Source organism: Tiliqua scincoides, chromosome 4 (genome assembly GCF_035046505.1).
Source record: "Tiliqua scincoides isolate rTilSci1 chromosome 4, rTilSci1.hap2, whole genome shotgun sequence".
Classification (NCBI taxonomy): Eukaryota; Metazoa; Chordata; class Lepidosauria; order Squamata; family Scincidae; genus Tiliqua; species Tiliqua scincoides.
The window spans coordinates 25,950,781-25,977,920 of NC_089824.1; the positions used below are offsets into that span (position 1 = coordinate 25,950,781).

General features: G+C 41.4%; 1 protein-coding gene across 6 annotated transcripts in view; it reads right to left on the bottom strand.

The window, feature by feature from the left end:
* The window catches only part of VPS13B (vacuolar protein sorting 13 homolog B), a 494,765-nt gene that overhangs the window by 409,044 nt on the left and 58,581 nt on the right, over positions 1–27,140 (bottom strand). For 5 of the 6 annotated variants that reach the window (XM_066626562.1, XM_066626565.1, XM_066626563.1 and 2 more), the window contains exons 6-12: positions 25,904–26,085; positions 19,138–19,312; positions 12,213–12,466; positions 10,645–10,740; positions 9,532–9,654; positions 7,950–8,087; positions 5,069–5,156 (exon numbers count right to left, since the gene is read on the bottom strand). In XM_066626562.1, coding sequence (XP_066482659.1) covers positions 5,069–5,156; positions 7,950–8,087; positions 9,532–9,654; positions 10,645–10,740; positions 12,213–12,466; positions 19,138–19,312; positions 25,904–26,085 — 1,056 coding nt within the window. The remainder of the gene's footprint in view (positions 1–5,068; positions 5,157–7,949; positions 8,088–9,531; positions 9,655–10,644; positions 10,741–12,212; positions 12,467–19,137; positions 19,313–25,903; positions 26,086–27,140) is intronic. The other variant, XM_066626564.1, reaches the window with a different exon arrangement.

Genomic DNA, 27,140 nt, shown 5'->3' on the forward strand with positions numbered 1-27,140 from the left:
AATAAAGCATTCTTAAAAAAAAAAAATGAAAAACATGGTCTAGTTCATTATGAATATTGCATATTTATATAATCTCTCAGCATATAGGTCATACTGACAAATGCAAACATTATACAGATAAGAGCACGATATGCTAAAATTAAACTCCAGTTTGCATTCAGTGGTCACTTTCAAAGCAAACACTCTATACTGTTTCTATTTTATTTTATTTTTTTTTAAAGATGACAGATGAAACTTGAAAGGTTAATACTATCCAGAAGGCATATAATCAGTCTGTGTGTACTCAGAGAAGTTAAAGAGGCATTGAAAGTGACAAAGCAAAATTGTCTTGGAAGTTATCTTTCAATCACCTCTATTGTCTTCAAGCAGGTGTCAAAACTATGTATTGTAAAATAGTACAAAGTGTTATTACAGGGTCAGTATATCAGACAGTAAAAAAAAAACCCCAACTGTGCTTTTCCAAATATTAAACGGGCAATTTAAAAAAAATCCAGCAGGACATTCTATATTACTTTCATCCAAAAATATTTTAAAGCATTTAATTTTATGGGCTGGTGTAACACAGAAGTATTATTTCAGAAATGCTTGACTACTGTCAATATACACCAAAACGGTGCTCTGCCAATTACATTCCCAATATAGAAGAAAGTAACACCTCTAGGCTGCAATCCTAACCCATTTTCCAGCACAACATAAGGGCAGTGCAGCTCCAAGGTAAGGGAACAAACATTCCCTTACTTTGAGGAGGCCTTTGTGAGTGCCACCCAACTGCAGGATGCAGCACACATTCCATTGGCACAGCTAAGGGAATGCTGGAAAGTGGGTTAGTATTGCTCTCCTAGTAAGATAAAGGACCGTCTGAAGTTGCCCTAGGGCAGGGGTGCTCAATAAGTCGATCCCGATCTACCAGACGATCGCCAGGCAAAATGAGTCAATCGCCAGGCAAAACACATTCTTGGGAGTGAGCCCCGCCCTGGGAGTGAAGCATCCCTGGGAGTGAGCCCCACCCTGGGAGTGAGTAGTCCTGGAGTAAGTAGTCTACTGGGGCTGACTCGTGAGTAGTCCTGGAGAGGAGCCGCTGGCAGTCTTCTCTCCCGTCCACGCATCCCTGGGAGTGAGCCCCGTTGACTCTCCTGGGGATGACTTACCTTTCCCCTGTTTTTGCACTGGTATGTAAGAACATAAGAACAGCCTCACTGGATCAGGCCATAGGCCCATCTAGTCCAGCTTCCTGTATCTCACAGCGGCCCACCAAATGCCCCAGGGAGCACACCAGATAACAAGAGACCTCATCCTGGTGCCCTCCCTTGCATCTGGCATTCTGACATAACCCATTTCTACAATCAGGAGGTTGTGCATAAACATCATGGCTTGTACCCCATAATGGATTTTTCCTCCAGAAACTTGTCCAATCCCCTTTTAAAGGCGTCTAGGCTAGACGCCAGCACCACATCCTGTGGCAAGGAGTTCCACAGACCAACCACACGCTGAGTAAAGAAATATTTTCTTTTGTCTGTCCTAACCCGCCCAACACTCAATTTTAGTGGATGTCCCCTGGTTCTGGTATTATGTGAGAGTGTAAAGAGCATCTCCCTATTCACTCTGTCCATTCCCTGCATAATTTTGTATGTCTCAATCATGTCCCCCCTCAGGCGTCTCTTTTCTAGGCTGAAGAGGCCCAAACGCCGTAGCCTTTCCTCATAAGGAAGGTGCCCCAGGCCAGTAATCATCTTAGTCGCTCTCTTTTGCACCTTTTCCATTTCCACTATGTCTTTTTTGAGATGTGGCGACCAGAACTGGACACAATACTGCAGGTGTGGCTTTACCATAGATTTGTACAACGGCATTATAATACTAGCCGTTTTGTTCTCAATACCCTTCCTAATGATCCCAAGCATAGAATTGGCCTTCTTCACTGCCGCCGCACATTGGGTCGACACTTTCATCGACCTGTCCACCACCACCCCAAGATCTCTCTCCTGATCTGTCACAGATAGCTCAGAACCCATCAGCCTATATCTAAAGTTTTGATTTTTTGCCCCAATGTGCATGACTTTACACTTACTGACATTGAAGCGCATCTGCCATTTTGCTGCCCATTCTGCCAGTCTGGAGAGATCCTTCTGGAGCTCCTCACAATCACTTCTGGTCTTCACCACTCGGAAAAGTTTGGTGTCGTCTGCAAACTTAGCCACTTCACTGCTCAACCCTGTCTCCAGGTCATTTATGAAGAGGTTGAAAAGCACCAGTCCCAGGACAGATCCTTGGGATCCGCTTTTTACTTCTCTCCATTGTGAAAATTGCCCATTGACACCCACTCTCATGGTGGTCATTGACACCCAGATCTCATGTATGGAGATCTGCCCCCCCCCCACTTCCATCTGTTGGTTCTGTGTGCAAGGGGTTTTGCACTGGTCTTGCTGTGATGCCTATATAGAGATCTTCCCTCCCCCACACCTTTCCCTTGCTTTTGCACTGGTCTGTATAGAGATCTGCTCCCCCCCCCACTTGTATTGGAATCCTGGAAGATCTGGTGAGGAGGTAGATGTGGTGTCAGCAGTGGCCCCTTTAAGGGTAAGGCCTGGGCATCCAGCAGAGTGTGCTGCACAGCTGCAGCCACTTGAAGGCAATAGGGCCCTCAGGGATATAAGTGCACCTGAAGCAGGAAGGACTCCACTTATTTATGTGAGTCAGCCTTTTCCTACATGAAGACCTTTAAGTCCAAGTTCATCAGTTCCACCATGACTGATGAACATTTGGAAGTGTGCTTGAAGCTGGCTGTCAGCAGCTACTGTCCGGGCTATGCATCCTTGGCTGATTCACTTCAATGCAAGTCATCAAAGTAAACTCAAGTAATTACAAAAAATGTTTATAGTTAATTATGTTGTGTTGTGCAATATTGGCTCATGTGGTTATGCAAGGTACACCAACATACATTGTACACATAAATGTTATATGTTATGATGGCGCGAACATTGTAAAAAAACTCTGGTAGATCTCCGGGCCTTGCTGGGTTTCAAAGTAGCTCTCGAGCCAAAAAAGTGTGAGCACCCCTGCCCTAGGGTGTGGGTGTAACATGGTATTAAATTTTGTGCTTATGTATCCTGACAACTCATATTGCTCTCTTTTAATAACCAATTCCATTTATGCTATCTAAACGTATTGTATTAGCTTAGCTGCAAACAGTTTCCTACAAAAAAAAAGAAGGTAATGAAAGCCAATATGAAAGGTATGATAGATTATCCAGTTGTTCTCCTGAACTGACAGCTCATGTGTCCCACAACTGCTCTGAACACTGCAGACAGAAGCCAACAAAGTCTATAAAGCCTAAGGCAGGAAACATCAGCTAACGTTATAACTTGACACCATTTGAGCAGCACAGTGGAATATGAATTGCTGCAAACTTAGATACCACTTTGAAGAAATTTGCTGGTGGGTTACTAGTAGAGACATGAGATTTGGCACTTCCTCCTGGAAATAAATTCAGGCAAAGCCTAAGTGAATTCCCAAAACAAGAAAAAGCTTTAGTTCAAGAGCAAAATGGAAAGTGAAAATCTCTTTTCAATGGACTCAGGAGTCAACATTTTATTTACCAGTCCCTAACAAGGGTCTTGAACAGGGGTTTCCAAACTTTGGCCCAGGGGCCACATCTGGTCATCCCCCCCCCCCAGATTTTATCTGGCCCTCAGCAAATGTTTGACATTTTTACTCATTATATATCATTTATCAGTTTAAGCACAACATTTTTCCTTTCTAATGGTCACATTTCTCTTTTATTCTGAATCATATCATGCTCATTACAAAGGAAGGAAGGAAGGAAGGAAGGAAGGAAGGAAGGTTTATGCATTTAAAATCCATTCATTCATTTATAAAACCATCTTTTTCAGCCCACAAAAATGTGTAAAATATACAATGTGGCACTTGTGCTGAAAAGAGACAATGGACAAAGTTTCCTGTTTTAGCTATGCTAATACAAGCAAAAAGGACATGGACACAACCATTCTTGCAGGACTTTGTGGCTCCCTCTGAAGTCAGGTTTTAAAAGAAACTTGTCCTAAGTCTATTAAATTCTGTTATTGTTTTTGATCCATGGGGCTGCCTTTTTCAGCTTGCTCCCTATTTATGCAGGCTGTTACCTTATGCAGACTTACTCCCATGTAAATGCCACTGAAAGTCTTAGTATGACATAGTGCCTATCAGAGATATGTTGTTGCATTCAGAATAATGCTTCCACCAGCAGAGGCACATTTCACAGATGCACCTTTCCTCCAAAAACAGAAGCATAATTCCTCTCACACAAAGGGCCATTGGGGATCCCAATGTTGGGTACTCCCTGGCGCATTTAGTGGGCCACTGTGAGATACAGGATGCTGGACTAGATGGGCCTTTGGCCTGATCCAGCAGGGCTCTTCTTATGTTCTTATGATCTTTTGCATGAGAGAAACAATCTTTCCATTCTCAGAAGTAGTTTGGATTCCTAGAGTGTACTTCTGTTTCCAAAAGTGCTATTCAGGATGAGTCCTAAGGTTTTTGTTCCTACACAAAATGCAGGTTTTGGAAATAAACTGCCCTTTCTCCAAAGAGCTCAAAGTGGCATGTATATTGCTTTTTCCACCACTTATTCTACCCACAAGAATCCTGTGAGGCAGGGACACTCTGAGAGACACTCAGGTTACTGGCTGAGAGACAATCAAAGTTGCCCAGTGAATTTTATCACTAAATAGGGATTTCAACCCACATCTTCTCTTTGTAAATCCAACACTTGAGCCATTAGACCACAATGACTCTCTACGATTACGGCTATGATGGAAGTCACAAGGAGAAAACTCTCAGGCTGCATGAGGCCTCCAACATGCTATTTCAGTTACTCACATGAAAAGGTCAGTCAAAATAAGAATGGAAGCAACTGGGTGGACAAACACACATGCTACAATTCAGATTTTCCAGCAAGCACTTCTTCTTTCTACCCTAAAGGTAAATCTGAGGACAGCTGGTCAAGGACCAGGCGCCTCTGAAGAAGCCTTTGTTTCTGTTATTCAATGAGTAAGCAGACAAAGAAATGAAGTACCTTTGCCACTGGTGCTCTCCATTGTGTACAGATAATCCATGTAGAAAGCTCCAAACCTCTGCATTCCAGCTATCTCTGTGTACATCTCCTACCAACAAAGCAAAGTACATACAACTAATGTCCTGTTCGGAAAGAATCTTGAGATTACAGCTCAGCGATATCAGAGCTATATCCAAGTGCTGGAGATATATGCTTGTTTGGGTTTGGTGCATGAATACACGGTAAGCTTATCAAAACAAAGGACAGAGGTTAGCCAAAGAATTCATCCTTCAGATAGCTAACGCAACATCTATACTAGGCCACACAAAAGGATGACTATAACTCTTCTGGAAGTTTTGTCTGCTTTAACAACAGCACCTAGTTAATTAGTATCTTTACTGAAGCAAATAATCTCAGTCAGAACTCTCATTTCCTAGTCAAATAGCTGACTAATACAAGTTGGCAAGTTACAAAACATTTTAAGAAATTTATCTAAAAAAACAATCACCTTTGTTTGAACTCAGCAGAAATGTGTTTGCTCATTCCTTCATAAGAACCAATGGACCATATGTGACATACTAATCATGTCATTAGACATGAAGCCTAACTAGGTAAAGAGCATGTTATAAATGCTACCAACAGAGAAGAACTTGCAGCTTTAACACAGTGAGTTTGTTGAGTAATATCTAGATTCAGGAGATTCTCTGTATTTTCTATTTGCTCAGAAGAGGCTGAAACCATTCTATACTTTAAAAAAAACTAACAAAGACCAAAACAGTTCAAATCAATATGTCACTTAACAGAAGATTAAAATAATTGTTATGTTCAGCATGACAGAAATTTCAGCATTTGTAATATGATTCTCACATTTGATTTGACTCCAGAATAGTCTTCATTCTATTCGTATTTTTAAATTTTTTACCTGGGCATAAGACAACGCATTTAAAATAAAATAAACAAAATTTTACTTATCAAATAAATGTAGAGTATTGTATTGGCAACCTTCAGTCTCGAAAGACTATGGTATCGCACTCTGAAAGGTGGTTCTGGCACAGCATCTAGTGTGGCTGAAAAGGCCAATCTGGGAGTGACAATCCCTTCCACACTGGCAGCAAGTGCAGTCTGTCCCTGCTCTGTCTCCCTGGCTATGGGCCTTCCTTCTTTGCCTCTTTGCCTCAGACTGTTGGCAAAGTGTCTCTTCAAACTGGGAAAGGCCATGCTGCACAGCCTGCCTCCAAGTGGGCCGCTCAGAGGCCAGGGTTTCCCACTTGTTGAGGTCCACTCCTAAGGCCTTCAGATCCCTCTTGCAGATGTCCTTGTATCGCAGCTGTGGTCTACCTGTAGGGCGCTTTCCTTGCACGAGTTCTCCATAGAGGAGATGCTTTGGGATCTGGCCATCATCCATTCTCACGACATGACCGAGCCAACGCAGGCGTCTCTGTTTCAGAAGTGCATACATGCTAGGGATTCCAGCACGTTCCAGGACTGTGTTGTTAGGAACATTGTCCTGCCAGGTGATGCTGAGAATGCGCCGGAGGCAGCGCATGTGGAAAGCGTTCAGTTTCCTCTCCTGTTGTGAGCGGAGAGTCCATGACTCGCTGTAGTACAGAAGTGTACTCAGGACGCAAGCTCTGTAGACCTGGATCTTGGTATGTTCTGTCAGCTTCTTGTTGGACCAGACTCTCTTTGTGAGTCTGGAAAACATGGTAGCTGCTTTACCGATGCGTTTGTTTAGCTCAGTATCGAGAGATAGAGTGTCGGAGATAGTTGAGCCAAGGTACACAAAGTCACGGACAACCTCCAGTTCATGCGCAGAGATCGTAATGCAGGGAGGTGAGTCCACATCTTGAACCATGACCTGTGTTTTCTTTAGGCTGATCGTCAGTCCAAAATCTTGGCAGGCCTTGCTAAAACGATCCATGAGCTGCTGGAGATCTTTGGCAGAGTGGGTAGTGACAGCTGCATCGTCGGCAAAGAGGAAGTCACGAAGACATTTCAGCTGGACTTTGGACTTTGCTCTCAGTCTGGAGAGGTTGAAGAGCTTTCCATCTGATCTGGTCCGGAGATAGATGCCTTCTGTTGCAGTTCCAAAGGCCTGCTTCAGCAGGACAGCGAAAAAATCCCAAACAAGGTTGGTGCAAGAACACAGCCCTGCTTCACTCCGCTTTGGATGTCAAAGGGGTCTGATGTGGAGCCATCGAAGACAACAGTGCCCTTCATGTCCTTGTGGAAGGATCACAAGGATTAACAGCACAATTCTAGCTGTGTCCACTGCCATCAGTGGAACTTACTCCCAGGAAAGCATGCACAGGACTGCAATCTTAGCCACACTTCTCTTTAAAATGCTTGGACCCACCCACCCCACTGTCTCAGTGTATTTTAAACAGAGACATGCCTATTCTTAATTGCACTCCTCCGAACACTTAAGGAGAAGGGTGTTGAGCAGGAATTGTCCCAATAGTTTCACTGTGCCGCAGAGGGATTCAGAAGCCTACTGTAGCTGCGGGGATGATCTGCACAGACACTCCCCCACTTCCACCTTTAAAGGAAGATGCAAAGGTCAGAGCGGAATTTGACAGTGGATGGAAAAGGGGCCTCATGTGCTACTGGTACCTGCAGCTGAAAACAGCCAGCACCAATCTGCCTCTTCAAGTTTGGAAATGAAGAGGGGTTGGAGACCTCCTTCAAAGCTGTTCTGCCTATAAGAGACCTTTGCACCTTTCCCTATTCCAAGATGTAAAAGAAGAATGTGATTCCTCTCATCTCCTTGTCACAGGACGACAAACACAGTGTGGCAAGGGTGGTGACTGAATGCTGCTACTGAAGATACAAGCAGACAAAGATCAGTCATAGACTGTTAACATTCAAATACCATTAAATCCAAATAAGAACATATTAAGACCTTATGAGCAGCTGCATCCAAAATGAATTCTGCACGAATTCCATTGTTTTCGGGACTTCTGTAATCGAACAGTGAATTGGTAAGGTATGTCATCCCTTTTGTACTCAGATTTTCACCACAACTGAAAAAGTAGGCCTCCTTTTATAAAGAAAAAGAGAAAGTCAAAAAAACACAAACATACATAATTTATACATAACAAGACAAATGAATAGTTTTCGGTTTCTTCTTCAGATATGTTGAACCTGAAGCTTATGTTCTTAGATTAACATGAATTCAAAACAATTCCATTTGGCCCTCACATTTTGGCAACTGTGGTTGGGAAAGGTCAAACAAAATAATGCAAAACACTTTCAAACTTATAATACCAGTTACACTATTTAGCCATTGGAAAAAAGTTTCAGTTTGGAGCCCTACTACAGGTTGAGTCTATTCGCAGAACTCACATGGATGGCAAAAATCGCACTATAGCAAATCAATTTAAAAAACAAAGTCCCTTTGCTCTGGTGATTTAAAAACAGCCTTGCTGACCTTTGTGATGTTAAGATGAAGTAATTAAGACAACAATCAGACTCTCTCCAGGCCCTTAAAAAGGATCTTTCTTTCACATGTTCAGGGGGAAGGGAGGGGGTTGCTTGGAGAGAGAATGATTGGTGGATTGTCAGCTGGCTACCCTCTCTAAGTATTGAAAAGGACTGTTTTCCCTTAATTTAGAGGGCCCTTCTCATCATGTGGAGATAAAAATCTCTACAACAGTAAGAAAAGCATTTTAAAGGGGTGCATTTTTCCCCTTCCCCAGGGATCAGCACATTCCTTCTCATGTGCAGTGGCCATTCATGTTGAGTCAAATCTGTGTATAAAAAATCCGTGTATAACAAGGTTGGATCTGTACTTCAAAAGTAACAAGGAGCAACCTCAAGCCATCACACTTGGTTGAGTCTGGTGGTTTGGCAAGGTTATTCTCCATTTTGCCACACTGTGACTATGTATCATATTTTACTTTGTGACTATTTTAAGTGTGAATATGATAGCCAAGCATGAACCACAGTAGTATAATAAAGTCCTCAGCCAAGCAACATAAACAGCAATGATATTCTGGCATGATTAAGATGCAAACCTCTATGGCATGTTATAATGAGAACACGCTGCTTACACAAACGCTCCTTTCATGTGCAAGAGGAGGAGATTTCACACTTCTCTGTGTGGTTTGCAAAAAATTAGTTTTCCCTTGTATCTGAACAAAAGAAACTGCAGTTTGTACAAATCACAGTTTAACCAGGCTATCAGAAGGCTTGCACATATTCTCAGTAGATTTTTTTTGTACTTTTTCCTTAGAGGTTGAAGTTCTCAAGCAATAAGAAAAGTTACTTTAGATGCTCACTTCAGTTTCAAAAGTCATTTGCCATATAGCATGGTGGGTTTCTGTTCAAGAAATGCAAGTCCAAAGCCTCCTTGAGCACATAAGTAATCTTGCGGTTCTTTGGCTCCTGACCAGAACCTCTCTTTTAAATATAAAGAAACATTTTCAAGTAATTGTTAACACATCAGTGTGTCTGGAATCCAACAAAATATAAATTGTACTTACTGCATCACTTCTGTTCATGTTCTCCTCAAAATCTTTAACTCCCATAATTCCTTTAAGACAAAGAGCTTGACAACCAACAAAGCCTATTTGGCAATCAAAGAAAGGTTCTCCCCTCATGAGGACCTATGAGGGAAAATTAAACATGCTGAAGAACACTGTAGCTGTGTAAACAAACCGGAAAAGGGTCAATCATTAAAATGTACAGCTGTGATCCAGTACACCAGAGGTTCCCAAACTGGGACATCATGATGCCCTAGCCAGGGAAGCCCTGTAGCTACCCCCTAAGGGGTGGGGCAAAAGTGATACCTCCACAATAGTGCTGCTGCCGTGAAAAGAGGGGTTTCTTTGACATACCTAGGGGTTGCTCTGCCTTTCTGGAGAGTGCAGGGAGGCATGATCCCCTCTGCAAGCCTCTCCGTGCCTCTGAACTGCACCTAAAAGCAACTGTGAACCACTTCCGGTTTTGCAACAAAAAACAGAAGTGGGTTGTGATAGCTCTGGGGCAAAGTTCTGAGGCATGGGAAGGTCTGCAGAGGGGGCTGCAAGTTCCCCACTCTCTATGGGGAGGCACAACGACCCCCAGGTATGTTAAAGAAACCCCTCTTCTCATGGTGGTAGCATGACTGTGGAGGTTTCACCATAACCCTGCACCCGCCAAGACAGCAGTCCCTACTGTCTTGTAAAGTTTGGGAACCGCTGCAGTACACCCTTGTACATGTCTGTTTAACTGAAATTAATACTGTATGTATTAAGTTGTATGTAGAACTGCTGTAGTAAGTTACTGTATTTAATAAGTGAATCAAGTAGTAGAATACTCATGATGCACAGTAGATTTATTGTATTTAGAGTACAATAGCTGCAGTCTAAGAAAATAACTCACTTCCTTTATTAAAACCACTGAATAACTGAAGGAGCAAAATTATTGTAACTGATTATGATGCTGACCTAAAAAAAAGTGACAACATAATATAATGATGCTACAACATAATATTTGATTTTTTTCTGTATGCTTTGGGAACTTTTTGTTGAAAAGCAGTATATAAATACTGTTAATAATAATAATAAACAACAATAATAATAATTAACATATGCACAGAAGTAACAGAAAATCACCTCAGCCGTAGTTCCTTCTTGTTCCCAGCAGATTACTTCTTTGGATTTTACTTTCTGTGGACTGTAATAACTACTTTCTGCTTGCATTTCAGTGAGCTGCATAACAATATGAGAAACCTTTGCCATTAGTCAGCATTAGCTTTAAATACACATAAGCTAGCATTACTGTGTAGAATTGATGAAGACAAATTAAATTTTACTATTAGTGAATATGATTGAGCAGAGAGCAGGTGCACTAAAACAGCTGTGAAACATTATCCATATTGGAATATAAGAAGTTTGAATTGAATATGCCAATCTCATCTCTGTACAGCACATTTTTTTAAAACACTGATGCATTTTTATGTAGGTTTTTGGTTACCTTTTTATTCACTGTTTGCATAAACTAACAGATATGCAGGTGCAACACAGTTATAAACTTGACTAAATATGTCTAAATTATAGACAATATAGCAGTTCAGGAAAAAATTCACAAGAGGGACTTATTAAATACACACAAACTTTGTGTGTGCGTCATTCAACGCACATAACACAGCAAGAAGAGATCAACAGTGTATTTTTATAGTTTAACATTATTCATTATATAAGGGCTGAAAACATTTAAACGTTCAGTCCTAACAGCTCTTTGCTCAGTATGCTCTGACATCTTTAACTACTAAAATAATTCCTTCAAATGTTCACATAACATAAAAATTCTAGAAACTCTCATTATTTAGTTATTTCCAACTGAGTGTACACATGGTTGCTGTTCTAAAGCAAAATTCTATAAGGCGAATATTCAAGTAAAACAAGATTTTTTAAAACCACCCTTCAGCTGTATGCAATTATTGCAGAGGAAAAGCAATTAATTGATTAAAAGAACTCAAACATTGCAAGAACAATTTTCGACATTATTAGGAAAATGCTACATTTAATTTGGCATGATTTTTTTAGCTGGAACGGTATCTGCTATTCAGAATGCTAATGCAGAAACCTGACCTTATATTTGACCAAAATATGAACCACAAATTAATTCCATACATTCTTAGCATTCAAGCAGAACAATGAATTCTAATGTTTTCCTCCTAAGTGACACCATAATTCTCTCGTACATCTCACTTTATAGTGTAAAAACATAAAATGCAGGACTTTAGGGGTGATAAAAGTGTTTTTACTGGATAACGCAAAATGCACAAGAAGTAATACAAGGGGTCAAACATAAGGAATTTTAGCCAGTTCAACACAGAGCACTGTTTACACTAACATAGTGGTTCCCCGACCGGTGGGTTGCAACCCAACAGCCTGAGAACCACTTGTTATTGGTACCTTAAGAGGCGGGAGGGGGGAGAAGGCTGCGATGTGAATGCCAGGATTGCATCACTGACAGAGTGATGACAGAAGGGGGGTTTTCAATTTACGTCCCCCTGTGCTGGCCTCCGGTTGGGGGAGCCCCACGGGTGCCTCTGCAGGTCTCCCCAAGCATTAGAAATGTTAAAAATACCAATCGGAAACCACTTCCAGTTTCACGATAAGCAGAAACAATTAGGAGTCTACATAAAAATACACTTCTGTTAAAATGTAATTCCTACCTTGAAAATGATAGTTGCCTTGGTACAGTAAAATCCGACAGAAACTATAGGATCCTTCACTGTTGACTTCTGCTGATTCATTGTTGCTCCATCATCCACTCCAAGAGTGTTCCCTTCTTCATCATCATTACCAACAATAGCAGGCACAAAAGACCAGGCCCACGATACCCACCCCTGTTGTTGATCCTCATCTTGTTGAACATAAGATTCTGAAGAAACATATTGCATATCATGGCCCATTTCATCATCTGAACCTTTCAATTGAAAAACAAGCAGCGATTATTCAACAAAATATGATAAGGAGCACAAGTCTAAGTACCAAAACCAATTAATTATCATACATACTCATCATCTCTGTTAATCTTAATATAGTATGTAATGCAATATAGTATTGACTTTCAGTCTAAACGCGTCAGCTTTCCCTTCAAAAACGTTGTGAGTAAAGAACTTTACAAATCTTTTATTTCCAATAACCGTATGAAGTACACCACTATGTTTCCTAACCTGCAGCTGGAAAACCCACAGAGGACCTCAGGCAGCCTTTCTGGGTCTCAGAACACAGCCCGACATGACTGGAAGCACCTTTGTGCCACATCAATTGTGTCTGGAGTTTGGAGGGCCTGACCCACAGATCTGGTTATCTGTGGAGGTTCCCGAATGGAACCCCTGCAGATGCCAAGGGCAGACCTGTATTCTGTTTCACACTGGCTCTTGTAGATGCAAGACTTTTTCTTCATGACAAAATTCACTAGGAAAGCAAAAGTCCCCATATAATAGATAATGTTCCATGTTAAGTAACATTCTTGTAGCTCTCTCTGTATCCAGCAGAATACAAACAGACTTCATAAGAATGTGATGTTCCAAATAGAAGGAAAAACTTTATGGTCAGGCAAATAGAGGCCACAGTTGCCCTTGTAAAGTGCAAAAAAGCAGCACAAAATAGGGTCATCTGGGACGGCTTGAGAAATGAACTGAACAACAAATCCTTCTAGATTTTCCTACTGCTTTGACCAGCATTGAAAAGAAAAATGAAGGACCCGAGAGAATCATCTAGCTTGGTAAACTGGAGAACATCCACTGAATTATGTTGTTATTTTAAAGTGACATGGATTTTGTTATTCACCTTGGGCTTGCTTTAATAAAGGAAAGGTGAGCTACAAACTGTCAAGATAAATCAAAATACATGCATTTTAATTCCACTTCAGCCTACACAAAACACACAAAACTCCCATAAATATATCAAGAAATACATCAAGCATTGTTTTAAAAAACAATCTTAGAAGAGGAAGAATTTTTCTTCAAGATACAGAGTGTGCATCATAATATAAATAATTTTTAAAATTTTTAAACCATTTATATTTCATATATTTTCTGAACAAGTATGCATAGCAATTAAAATATATCCACGTACAAGTAAATAAAGCTTTACACTATCGAGGACAGCAATTTTCAGTCTTTTTCACTTCATGGCACCATGACAAGGTACTAAAATTATCAAGGCACAACATCAATATTTTTACAATTGACAAGGCACACCAACTGCCAGTGGGGGGCTCACATTCTCCAATGGCCCTACTAATAATCAACTGGCCCCCAAACTCCCACAACACACCTATAGACAGTTCGTGGAACACTGGTTGAAAAATCACTGATCTAGCAGCACAATCCAAAATCTCTGGACATGACACTCATGTAACTATTACGTTACAGAATATCCACTAAGAGTGCCATCCTGATTGCGCCCTGGACTGACACAAGTCCTTTGCGCCAGTCCATGACAGTCACAAAAGTGTCATAAGGCACTTGTGTGCCATCTCTGGAGGAGGGAGGCCAGAGCACTGATGAGCCCTGGCCTCCGGGGGCCAACATTAGCCCTGCTTGGCTGGCCTAACAGATAAGCCCACGCCGGCTGAGCTTGGTTGGAGTGGGGTCTGGGGGGGACGTCAGGATGGGGGGAAGAAAGTGTTTCAGGATGGGGAGCAGGGGTGGCAGGCAAGCCCATGGGAGGCCGGGGGTAAGCAGGGGCAGGGCCAGGATCTGGCACTTATGCAATGGGGTGGCACAGATCTGAGTAGCCCCATTAGGGCTGCTGCCGCTTTACCAGGAGTAAGGGGAAGCAATTCCTCTTGCCCTGGGCTGAGCAGCTTTCCGCCCCAACTCTGCCTTGGATGCGGAGCAGGTCCGTCGGCCTGCCTGCCCCAGGGCAGGTTAAGATTGGGGTGTCAGCGAAGCAGATGTGAAATGGTTTGGTTCTTTCTCTACACACAAGTAAAGACATCATGTAAGATAATTCCTTTGAAGATGTTTGCTCAGACATTTGGGCAAAGCAGTTTCTTCATGACAAAGAAAGTAAACACATAATATTTGGTTGAACAACTCTTAAACACTATGACTTGCATAAAAATATGCAATATATATACCTGTTGTGATGCATCCATAATGCTCTATTTGATTCAATTCATTTGATCGATTCTACTTCAAGCTTTAAAATATTATGATAAGATTTTAATATGCAATATTTTTCATTCAGACATTTTAACACAGGTAATTTTTCAGAAATTTAAAAACCAATTTAAATTAAACTTCTGAAACTGATTTTTAAAAAATTCTATTTTTATCCCCCTTGCTAAGATTCTTCCCACCTCACTTCACTTCTTAAATGCCCAAGTGTCCAAAAAGCAATTTGGGGAGTTGGGAAGAGGGCCATTTGAAATTTAAAAAATCTGAAGAAAGTCTGGCAACATGAATAGAATATGAGTGTATACAGTCCTTTGGATCCTGGCCACTGTTTAGTTATAAAAATGTATCAAGGATACAGATGCAACGTATCTGTTTCTACATCTAGGGCTGTTGAATAAAAGATGAGCTCTGACAGCTGAATCTTTTACAACAAGATTTAGACCACGAAAGAAAAAGAAAAAAGCTACTACTGAAAACAGCTGCCAGCATAGTGAAAGACTGCAGAATAGAATCAGCAGCGTATTGCAACATACCCTACTTAAATAATTCATCTGGGAGCGGAAACTATACTCAAAGTCATGTAATATATTACTGTCAGAATTCACATAATGAACTTTGAACTATTCAAATTAAATTCTCTTCAGAACAAGGACGGACTGCATAAAACACCCATGTTTTAGATCATTTAAAACTTGACACTTAAAAAACTTTCCTGCCTAATTTGGATGCCAAAATTGTTCACTCAGTTTTGAATAGGAATAGGAATAGGAAAAGTAAATTTAAAAAAGGAAAATCCAAGGAGCAAATAACATAGCAGGATTAGAACCATACTTCCACTTGTACTTACATTTGTTTATCATTTTTAAAAAAGAAAAAGTTAATTTGTTTGATAACAAACATCAAAGCAAAATAACTTCTTACGCAACCAACTTTTACAGAGCTGCTAACATAAGCTGGGCCGTGACCTTGGCAGTATTACCAGTACAGTCTTAACGCAAGGATTAACTGTTCTTGAACAATTTCAAGTGTATTATGTCCAATGAGCCTCGTTCCATAGCAGAAATGCCTTTTTGTTTCCTCATTTCCCCCTTAAAGTGTTGACAACTGCAAATTGCAGGAAAATACTAGGTTCATTTTTGTCAGCTTCTTCTGATACATAATCTAATCATTGCCTTCAGAAATCCCAGGTGTGTTTTTTAGAATCTACCATTTGCTCAAGCACTGCCCCAGAATATTCTGGAGAATTCTGAATCATATTTGCTGTTTATTGCAGTTGGGATATTTTTTTTTTATAATGCAGAAGGATAGAAAAATAAAACATTCCCCACAGACACACATGTAGGATTAGATATGCATTTTGAGACTGTGGCAATCAGTAGTATATTACTGTTATCCTTGCAAGCTCATCTCGTCCACTGTTTAGGCAAAAAGGCACAATTTGGGTTGAGTACTTTAGGACAGATAGGGAAGGACAGAGATCTAGGCTTTGCAACTGATTCAGTATGTAAACAAGTCACAGGCGCCAGGAGCATAACATGAGAATGGCAGTTAAGGTGTTACACGCAGAGCTTCACTAACACCATTTACCTACTCTGTACCACTCCTCTCTAATACTGAACAACAACTACTCCAGATGAATCATAGAGTTGGGAGTGAACCACAAGGTCATCTTGTCCAACCCTAAGGGGATGGAACCCACAAGGCAATATAGTTCAACCCTGCCTGTAACAGGAAATCCTCCTAGAGCAGAGGTTCCCAAACTGGAGTGTCACAATGCCCCAGCCAGGGAAGCCCTGTCTCTGCCCCCTTAAGGGGCGAGGGGAGGGCAAAGGCAGAAACACAACCGCTGCAATAATGTCGCTGCCATGGGCAAAAGGGGTTATTTTGTCCTTAACAGAGGACAACACCCCTGTTAGGCCAGCTAAGCAGGGCTAGTGTTCTGGGAAACCTCTCCAGCAGGTGCCTGTCAAGCCTGGTAGAAGATCTCAAGTGAGGGAGAATCCACCACCTCTCTCATCAATCTATTCCACTACCAAACTGCCCTTACCATCAAGAATTTATTTCTGAAATCCAACAGGAATCTCATCTCATGCAGTTTTGATCTAGTATCCCTTTGATCTAGTTCTACTCTCAGAGGCAGTAGAACAAATATGTTCCAGATTACAGCCCTTCAGGTTGTCATATGGAACAAAAAGCGTTGTTCGAAGAGTGTTATATCGGCTCTCAGCCTTCTCTTCTCTAGGCTAAACATAACAAGTTCCCTCAACATTTCCTTGTTAGGCTTGTTCACCAAACCTCCAATCATCCTCATTACTCTTCTCTGAACCCGCTCTAGTTTGACTGCATCTTTCTTAAAGTGAGGTGCCCAGAACTGGACATAGTACTTTCAGGTGAGATCTGATCAACAATCCTAGTCTGCAATCCTACCCACACTTACCCAGGAGTCAGTCCCATTTACTATCATTGTTAAAAGCATATACACAGTAGCCTGTTAAAAGTACAGTCGTGTAACATTTCCCCAAATGCAGTCACATATCATGGTAGCATCAAGTCTAATGTATTAAAAATAAAATATTGAAATGAATGGGGACACACCTAAAATGGCTCGCAACCCACCTGGTAGGTCCCAACCCATAGTTTGAGAAACACTGATCTAGCCTATATTTTACCAACGTGCTGATTGATGTTGTTGGGAACCTTGTGTACTGAAGTAGAAATAAATTACAGTGGGTCTGCCCTTTCCACTGACCTCACATCCAAGGATTTGGTCAACCACGGATTGAAAAATACTGTATTTGATGGAGGAATTATTCCTCCGATTCCATCTTCTCTAGTCTTTCCTTTCCTTCATGGGTTTGGAACAACAATTTTTTTAGATGTATTTTTCACTGTCACCCCCTTGCTATCCCCTCCACTGGCAAGCAACTCCATGGCGGTAACAGGTGCTGCCCCTCAACCCAGCTGGCCATGGAACAAGAAGGAGAAGCAGTGGACATGGAGAAAGAAGCATCCCCCCCTCGATAATGCTAGAATTCAGAGGTCCTCCAATTAAATTAATTGGTAGGAGATTCAGGACAGGCTGAAGAAAGTACTTCTTCATACAACACTGAATATATGTATGGAATTCACTGGCAGGTGATCTAGTGTTGGCCACTAGCTGAGGAGACTTTAAAAGGGAATTAGATCTCTCCTCCACGAATTTGCTTATCAATGACTATTAATGAAGGCTATATGGAAATTCCATATTCCAAAGCATTGAATTCTCTAGTTGAATGCTCCAGTTACCAGGGGAGGGGGCCAACAGCAGGGGAAGGTTATTGCTTCATGACCTGCTTGTTTGCTTCCCAGAGACATCTACATGGACCCTATGAGAATACCAATGCTAGACTTGATGTAGCTTTGTCTTGATCCAGCAGTATTCTAATGTTCATTTCCAGAAGTAGCATAACTAGCTACATCAGCTATTTTCAATCACTGTGCTGTGGCACACTGGTGTGCCATGGATGGTCCACAGGTGTGCCGCAGGACTTTGGAGAAGGTCATTTATTAGTAGGGCAATTGGGGGATTTGAGCCCCCTACCTGCAGCATGGTGTGCCTTGCCAATGGTCAAAAAACTGATGGTGTGCCTTGACAATTTTAGCGCCTTGTCAGTGTGCCATGAAACGAAAAAGATTGAAAATCACTGACCAACTTCTATCAGGCCTAGTTCACTGTTCACTGAAATTCAACCAATGAAGATACCTTATGCAAAGTCATTTATTACATGTTCCAAGAACTGCTAGAGTTCTTCTCCCTGGTACTTGTAATGAATGCCCCACAGATAGATCAGATCTTCTTCATTCCCTATTACTGCAGCTGAAGCGCCAGTGCTGCCCAAAACAGGTAAGGGTTGTTGAAAGCGAAGGAGAAAAAGGTGCTCAAAACTTTGGAGGGGCTGGTTGGAGAAGAGGAGTTTGAAGGTAGCAGCTTTTGACCATCTGTTGAGCTTGAAAAAAATAAGCCAGTTTATTTCCTAAACCTCTGAAAATAGCCTGGCTTATTTTCTGCCCCAGTTCAACATGAGCACGAATGGAGAAGCTCGCCGATCTCTACATACAATACAGCTGACAATGATCAGCTTGAAATCTTTATTCTTTCTCTCAAAGTAATGCAACATATTACTGCTTAAATTGGTTACAAATTGCCAATTTTACCATGGAAAAATCTGCTCACAGAACGCCAAAGTGAAACAGCTTTAAGAGAATGTTTTCTGCCCTGGTAATATTACATAGAACATCTCAAAGAATCAAGTCTAAGTCATTGCTTGTTATTTAAACCCTAACAATACAATATAACAACAAAAAAATGGTAATTATGTTTTTAAAACATCTGAAACTAACTCATAAATTGTGTAGTCAATTTATGTTTGAGCCATAGCTGTTTTAATGCCTTTTTGGAGACATGAGGAAGAAAAAATATATTTACCTGAGATGTTTCCCAAAACATCCTTAGTATGACAAATCAGGTCTTCATTTTCTCCATCTTTAAAGTTGCCTATTTCTCCATAGTACAGTGCAATCCCAAGTTGCATTATTCGAATAAACATGGGAAGTTGCTGGTCAGTAATTGAAAGCTTCAGACTTTCAACTAAAGTGTGAGCCTGCAAATACAGGGAATAGAACAAGGAGAAAAAACACATTATAGTGGTTTCATCAGTGAAACGGACATGATTCAGCCAAGATGAAATTTTATTGAAATCTCATTGATTCTAATAGGAAGGTTAAGCACATGTTTATACCTTTGTCACTGACACAAAAGGGGCCTTAAAAGCATTCAATTTTGGTTGGCTGATGTCCGTTAAATATTATCGTTTATAGAGCAGCTTTCGGTGAAATGAACACAGTATTTAAGTACAATAGTTACTTTTTTGAGAGAAGTTATCAGACTTATGCAGTCTGTCAAGTCTTCATGCTTTGGATACCAAGTAAAACAACCATTATGTTTTCATTAACAAATGTATTTGTATGATTGAAGACAATATATTGTAAAGGCAAACAAAAGTATTTAAACATAATTTAATTTTACACCACAGAGAAATTGAGATTTTTGCTATGAAAACTGAAACCACAAATAAAACAAAATTATCCTCTTCTTAAATGTACAGAGCTCCTTCCAAATAGAATAATGCAAATCTAGTTGGTTGGTTCTGGAGATCCACAGACATGGAAAAATCCTATTCTAGCTAGTTCATACAATTCTGAAAGACAACATAAAGTTCAGAGAAAAATGGAACTTTGCATCTCACAAATATTTCAACAAACCTCTACAGCTTGAGTCCTGAACTTAATGGATGATTTAACACCAAAGCTCACAGTATACCACACTTATCCATTAATTGCAAATGTAACAGTCCCAATGCGCACAATTCAAATAGAAAAAGAGTTTTTTATTCTATGTCTTGCTATTTATCAGGAACAAAATGAGATTAACAGACAAATTCAAGACTAACAGAAACATGATTGAAATTCTTATCGGAGAATCATTCTTGCCAATTAAACCATATATAATACAAAGCCATATTAGCCATGAGTCCACTTCACCATTATTACAACTTACACAGTATTTCAAGCTTAATTAGCATGGTAATGCTTCTGCAATATGCAGTGCAATTTTATATATGTTGACCAACATGTATGTCAAGTTGTGGGCTTTTTAGAGGTTTTCAAGCAGAGGCTGGATGGCCACATCTCAGGGATGCTGCAGCAGTTACTTGCACTGAGCAGGGGGTTGGACCAGATGACCTTTAAGGATTTCTTCCAACATTGAATGACAGCCTATATAATACTGCACAAGTCCTACTGAATAGGTCAGGCGTACACAGAATTCTCAATCTTTGGTTAAAGCAAACCTAAAAACATACTTACTAAAGCACAGGCCTCAGAAAACAGCAGACTGGCTTCTGAGTTAACATGCATAAAATTGTGCTGTTACAACTGCAATGCATACTCACTTGGGGTCAAGTTCTACTGAATGCAGTGGGACTTACAAGCAAACATGAATAGGAGCAGTTCAACAGCAACAGCAAAGGACTACAAGTTTTTAAGAAATGTTAGCAGATAATCGTCCAAGGCGACATCAATAATTATGTTAAAATTTATTTCTGATAACTGAGACACATTTAAGGGCTCACTAACAGAGAGATGCGGCCACCAACAGGGATAAGCAGGCAAGCTATTTACAAATATACAATTTAATTACACTGATTTATTCTCTTTGGCATCCATTTCATGGTAATCCATAATACATTATAAAAAATTTTTTTAAAAGAAGTAAAAGAAAGCAAAGAATTCATTATTGCAACCACAGCATCAACTGACACAAGTGAAGACTGTGTCAGTGTTTCCATTATATGCCGTCAGGAGTCTGTGATTCTGCCATAAGAATTTGCTCTCTGTTAAAACTTGGCATAAAGCTTCACCATCAAGTTCATGGCTGAATTTCATTTGTAAATCAAAAAACAACTTGGCAATTTGTAAATTTAAAAAGGGGAGAAGGATAAAATTCAGTGCTTTGATTGCATACAACAGTCACATAATACCACAGAGATACATCTGAACTATTTCAGAGCCTATCTTAACCATGATTCTATACAAGGACATATTTGTGCCTTAGAAAGGACTGAACATGAAGTATCTGAAAAAGACTTAAATTCCAGCTCTTTCCAAAACCTTTACACTTACTTAACTTACAATAACTGTAGTGGTATTTGTGGACAAGTTGAGAAAAGCAGCAATTCCAAGAACTGTCTGACACATTAAATAAATCTGGCTGGAAGTGTTCTCCGCACTATGTGGCATTAAGATACAAATGCAGAGAGCCTCCAATAGAAAGTTTTTTTAAGCAAGTGTAACGCTCAAACTAACAAAATAGGATGGAAGATGCTGAAGTGACAGTTGTCTAGATTAGAAAGAGCTGTGTACAGACCATAAGAACATAAGAACATAAGAACAGCCCCACTGGATCAGGCCATAGGCCCATCTAGTCCAGCTTCCTGTATCTCACAGCGGCCCACCAAATGCCCCAGGGAGCACACCAGATAACAAGAGACCTCGTCCTGGTGCTCTCCCCTACATCTGGCATTCTGACTTAACCCATTCCTAAAATCAGGAGGTTGCGCATACACATCATGGCTTGTACCCCATAATGGATTTTTCCTCCAGAAACTCGTCCAATCCCCTTTTAAAGGCGTCTAGGCTAGACGCCAGCACCACATCCTGTGGCAAGGAGTTCCACAGACTGACCACGCGCTGAGTAAAGAAATATTTTCTTTTGTCTGTCCTAACCCGCCCAACACTCAATTTTAGTGGATGTCCCCTGGTTCTGGTATTATGTGAGAGTGTAAAGAGCATCTCCCTAGCCACTCTGTCCATCCCCTGCATAATTTTGTATGTCTCAATCATGTCCCCCCTCAAGCGTCTCTTTTCTAGGCTGAAGAGGCCCAAACGCCGTAGCCTTTCCTCATAAGGAAGGTGCCCCAGCCCCGTAATCAGCTTAGTCGCTCTCTTTTGCACCTTTTCCATTTCCACTATGTCTTTTTTGAGATGCGGCGACCAGAACTGGACACAATACTCCAGGTGTGGCCTTACCATCGATTTGTACAACGGCATTATAACATTAGCCGTTTTGTTCTCAATACCCTTCCTAATGATCCCAAGCATAGAATTGGCCTTCTTCACTGCCGCCGCACATTGGGTCGACACTTTCATCGACCTGTCCACCACCACCCCAAGATCTCTCTCCTGATCTGTCACAGACAGCTCAGAACCCATCAGCCTATATCTAATTTGACCAGGATATCAATTCCCTATATCGGAATTATTTGGTAGAGCTTAAGAAACAGTCTGTTACAGATAAAAGCTGAAACAAACCGAACAGAAAACACAACGGTTTTTAACATCCAAGAATGAACTATTTGTACTAGGAAGTTGCAATCACATGTTACAGAATGAATACATGTGGACAACAACTACCTATGCAGCACTTGGCACCAATACCATGAGTTGCATTTTAAGGAGTGTGTGCAGAAATAAGGAAATAGCTCACATTGTTTCATACGCAGTTGCGCAACCACATGCTGAAGAAATTGCACAACAATGAGGTTGCACCATTTTGTATTAAACCTTGTGCAATTTGTTAAACAAAGCCAAACCAGGTCTCCATTCATATTTTAGGCACAAGAGCCCTACACTATCACTCCTGCAAGCAAGAGCCCCCTTACACAAACAGAACAACAACTAGAACAGAAGCTTCGACTAGTGCACCAGTTGGGGCCATATTTGAGCCAACTGGGCCTGATCAGGGTGGTCCATGCCTTAGTGACTTCAATACAGGATTACTGTAATGCATTCTGCATGGGCTTCCATCTCAGATGGTTCAGAAGCTGCAATTAGTGCAGAACGTGGCAGCCCAGGGGGTTACTGAAGCAGGCAGCTTGACTCTGTTGGACGGATGCTCTAGCAGCAACACTGGCTGCTTATTCATTTTCAGGCCCAATTCAAGGCGCTGGTATTGACCTTTAAAGCCCTTCAAGCTTTGGGTCCAGGTTTTCTGAGGGACCGCCTTCTCCCATACATTCCAGCCTATACTCTTAGGTCATCTGAGGGGGTTGTCTTTCAAGTGCTGCCTCTGTAACAAATTAAAGGGATGGCAGAGTGGGGGTGAGTCTTCTCTGTGGTGGTTCCACAACTATGGAATTCCCTTCCAAGGGGTAATTTAAGAACCACCCCCTTCCTCATGACTTTTCAATGAAGGCTCAAGATATTTCTGTTTCATCTGAAACTTTGTTTCATCTGGAACTTTGTAAGCCACATTGGACATTTGCTTTAGTACGGGAAAGGTGAATTTAAAAATTTTCAAACAAACAAACTAAGGATATAGCTATGAATATAATTAACGGAAGTTCTGCATAGCTAAAATACACATCTGAAACATGGTCAGAATATATAAGAAAGCTACTTAGTATTCTCAATCCAGCTTCAAAAATAGGTTGTGTCCACAGTACGTGCTGTTATGGACTGCTGGACTGATCTGCTTGATACAATTCCAAAAAAGTGTTTTTGGCATATTCTATCTTGTACCAGCATTAGAACACACCACCTCAAGAAAAGGATACTAAGAACCCCAGTTGTCACAGTAATATTTTCACTTTCTTCATAATATTTATTCTAATTTCCATGGAAATAGTGCTAAGAAGCACGCCATCCAAATCTCAATCACTATGTGACTGAAATTGGGGAGACAGAATATCTGCATCTGTACCAGAAGCCATCTCTACATCACAAAATGTGTAGCGTGAGTCAGGCAGCTCCCAACAGCTCAACTGTTATTCTTGGAACATCAGGCCCTGACTGTTGAACACATTTCATATCTGGGATTCAGAAATACATGGTTCTATTAAAAATGGAGCACAAGTTCATTTCCAAACTTTTTGTTTTTAGAGCATACATTGAAAGGTATGGCTGCACACCTTTTTCGGGGGGGGGGACTCTTTTGAGCCCACATGGGTAAGTGGAGAGGCCAGAGGGCAAAGCTGGTATGTGACACAGCTGGCCTGCTTCAACTGCTGCCACGCTCCTGGCCAATCAACTTAGCCAGGAGCTGGGAGTGCACTGAAATGAGAACTTGCTTCCTTTCTGGTCCACTCCTAGGTTTTAAAGGCAGGGCTCAACCTCAACACCAGGCAACACTGCCTTTGCCTGCCCACTCCCCCTCCCAAAACAGTTTTAACACCTTGCTGTGGATAGCATCAGCAGCCAACTAACAGGGTTGAGGAAACTGAGATCATCAGGAGAAATTTCTCAATAAGAGCAGTTTGACAATGAACAGATTACAGAGGAAAGTGGTGGATTCTCCCATACTGGAAGTCATGGTGGTCAGGGCCTTTCACACTTTTTCACAGCAAAGTGTTCAGCCTTCATTTCATTTGCATTTGTTTGTTGCTATTGTTCCTGTCATTATTAGTAACTACTGTTTTTTCTTACAGCCCAATCCTTTACCCTGGCAGCACCCAGAGGAGCAGTGGCACTGAAAGCTGGCACTGTATCCTCTGGGGCTAGCGCAGACACTCCTCCATGATGTCTTCTCAGCACTGAGGTGCAGCGTCAACTGACATGGGCCTCAGTGCCAGCATACATCCTCACCGACAGCACAGAAGTGCCTTACAGCACTTTGGCACTAGCAGTTACCTGGGCAGCACAGTAGCTGCTGGTGCTGCCCGGGAATAGGATCACGTCCCAAGCTGGCTTATCACAACTAGTTCATAGGTGGGGGACACTGGTCAGAAACTGTAGCAATAGTTGTTCATGAGGGTGGCCTTCTGGGTTCCCTCCACCAACCTTCTTAGGAGGACCCACAAGGGGGCCTTAGGATCAAGCCCAGGGGGCAGCCCACTCTAGGGGTTGGTGTCCTTGCTCCCTTTAAGGTTAATTGTCTAAGCCAGTGGTGTCCAAACCCCAGCACGGGGGCCACTTGCGGTCCTCGGGGACTCCCAATCCAGCCCACGGGGAGCCCCCAGTCTCCAATAAGCCTCTGGCCCTCTGGAGACTTGCTGCAGCCTGCGCTGACCCAACACAACTGCTCTCAGTATGAGGGCAACTGTTCAACCTCTTGCATGAGTTATGGGACAAGGGCTCCCTCCACTGCTTGCTGTTTCACATCTGTGATGCAGCAGCGGCAACAAAGGAAAGACTGGCCTTGTTTTGTGCAAGGCCTTTTATAGGACTTGAGCTATTGCAAGACCTTCATTCATATAAGTTTCATCTTTAATATATTCATTTATGTAAATTTATTCAAATTTGAAATGTAAATTAATTCTTTTTTCCTCAGCTCCTAACACAGTGTCAGAGAGATGATGTGGCCCTCCTGCCAAAAAGTTTGGACACCCCTGGTCTAAGCCAATGACCTGTCAGTGCTTCTCACCACCCCCCACAATTCACCTCCCACACACAGGTTGGGGGGGATTAAGCTGTAAGTAGGCAGGTTGTCAATGTGATGGGAAACTCTGGTCTTACACTTGCCAGTTCTTGTTACCTCTGGAAGCTCTAGTGAGCAACAAAGTTGTGACTTTTTGTAAATCATAATTATGTGTTCCGTGCCCTTCATACTCCCTCCATACATTAATTCCTACTCCCTCCCACATTAAGTCCCAAATGATTTAATGTGAAATTTAAAACAAATATGAAAAGGTACTTACTTTTATTACAGATGGCATCTTAGAATTAAGATTATCATAAGTGAAGTGTAGGCGAGTTCTGAATGAACACTTGTAAAGCAGGGGATCCTGATAAAACTCTATTTTGCCACTAGCATTCCTCTTGTCCAGACAAACTGTACAGTCAGAAAAATTGATCACCTTCCTTAACACCAAATCAGTTGCTTTGAAAAGAAAGAGAAATGTAACCTGTTAAAAACTATCCACAAGAGGTAAAACACTATACACATGCCCAAATGTTTAGGACTATAGATGCAATCAACATACTTCCATGTGCATGACTGAGGAGATCACACTAACTGAGGAGATTCCAAATGTATCTTGATGCTCTGTATCTACTTCAACACCAAAACCTGTCAAACTACCAGCCTCCCTGTGCAGTGCCTCCTATTCTAATGACACCCCACTGAGCTTGCAAGCAGTTGAGTTTGAATGGAAGTTAGGCAGAAGAGGTAAACTGGTAGTTGTGCCTGTGTTTGTTTGGAACAACATGTGTTTCTCTCTTTCATGAGAGTTCCAGCTAAGAGGGCTGACTTGCAGTGTGTGTCTGACTAGAACCACATTGTTTCTGGGAGGGGTTTGAGCTGCAGAGGTGAGTGTGAAGGATAGAGAAATGTTGCACCATCCAGAATGCTTAATCCAATCATCCACCAAGAGATGCATGAGAGTGCTGCATTCAAAACTTTAAGGTGAGAGATGGGAACTTGGTTGGGGGGAAACAATTAAACTGAATCTGAGAGAGTTGACAGTTGGTGTTAGCAGCACTGGAAGAGTTTTGCTCTGCTGGCACTTGGTGGAGACTAGAGTCAGGAAAACCAAAAGTTGTCAGGCTGGTCTGTCATAGCATATTAAGTATAGGCTAGCATGATTTTGATAAAGAAGATTATGTCCTACAACACCATCTACTATACTGACAGTATGGTGAGAGGCAAACTGAGGTCTTGCTAGATCCATACTCCCTGGGCAGTTATAGCACTTACCAATATGGACTATACATGCACTAAATGCAAGCTGGTGATGGAGGAAGTAATAACCTGGACTGGCATCTAGTCACTCTTCAGCTTATCAGAGAGAATGAGGAGTTTCTTGATTGAACAGAGGAAGATCTTTTGGAAGTGCTAGTGAATACCCAGGCTTCCACAGAGGAGGAAAATATCCACACTCAAGAAGCAAGCCTGCGGAGGAATGTTATGCAAAGGACAAAGCCTGTAACTAAGCC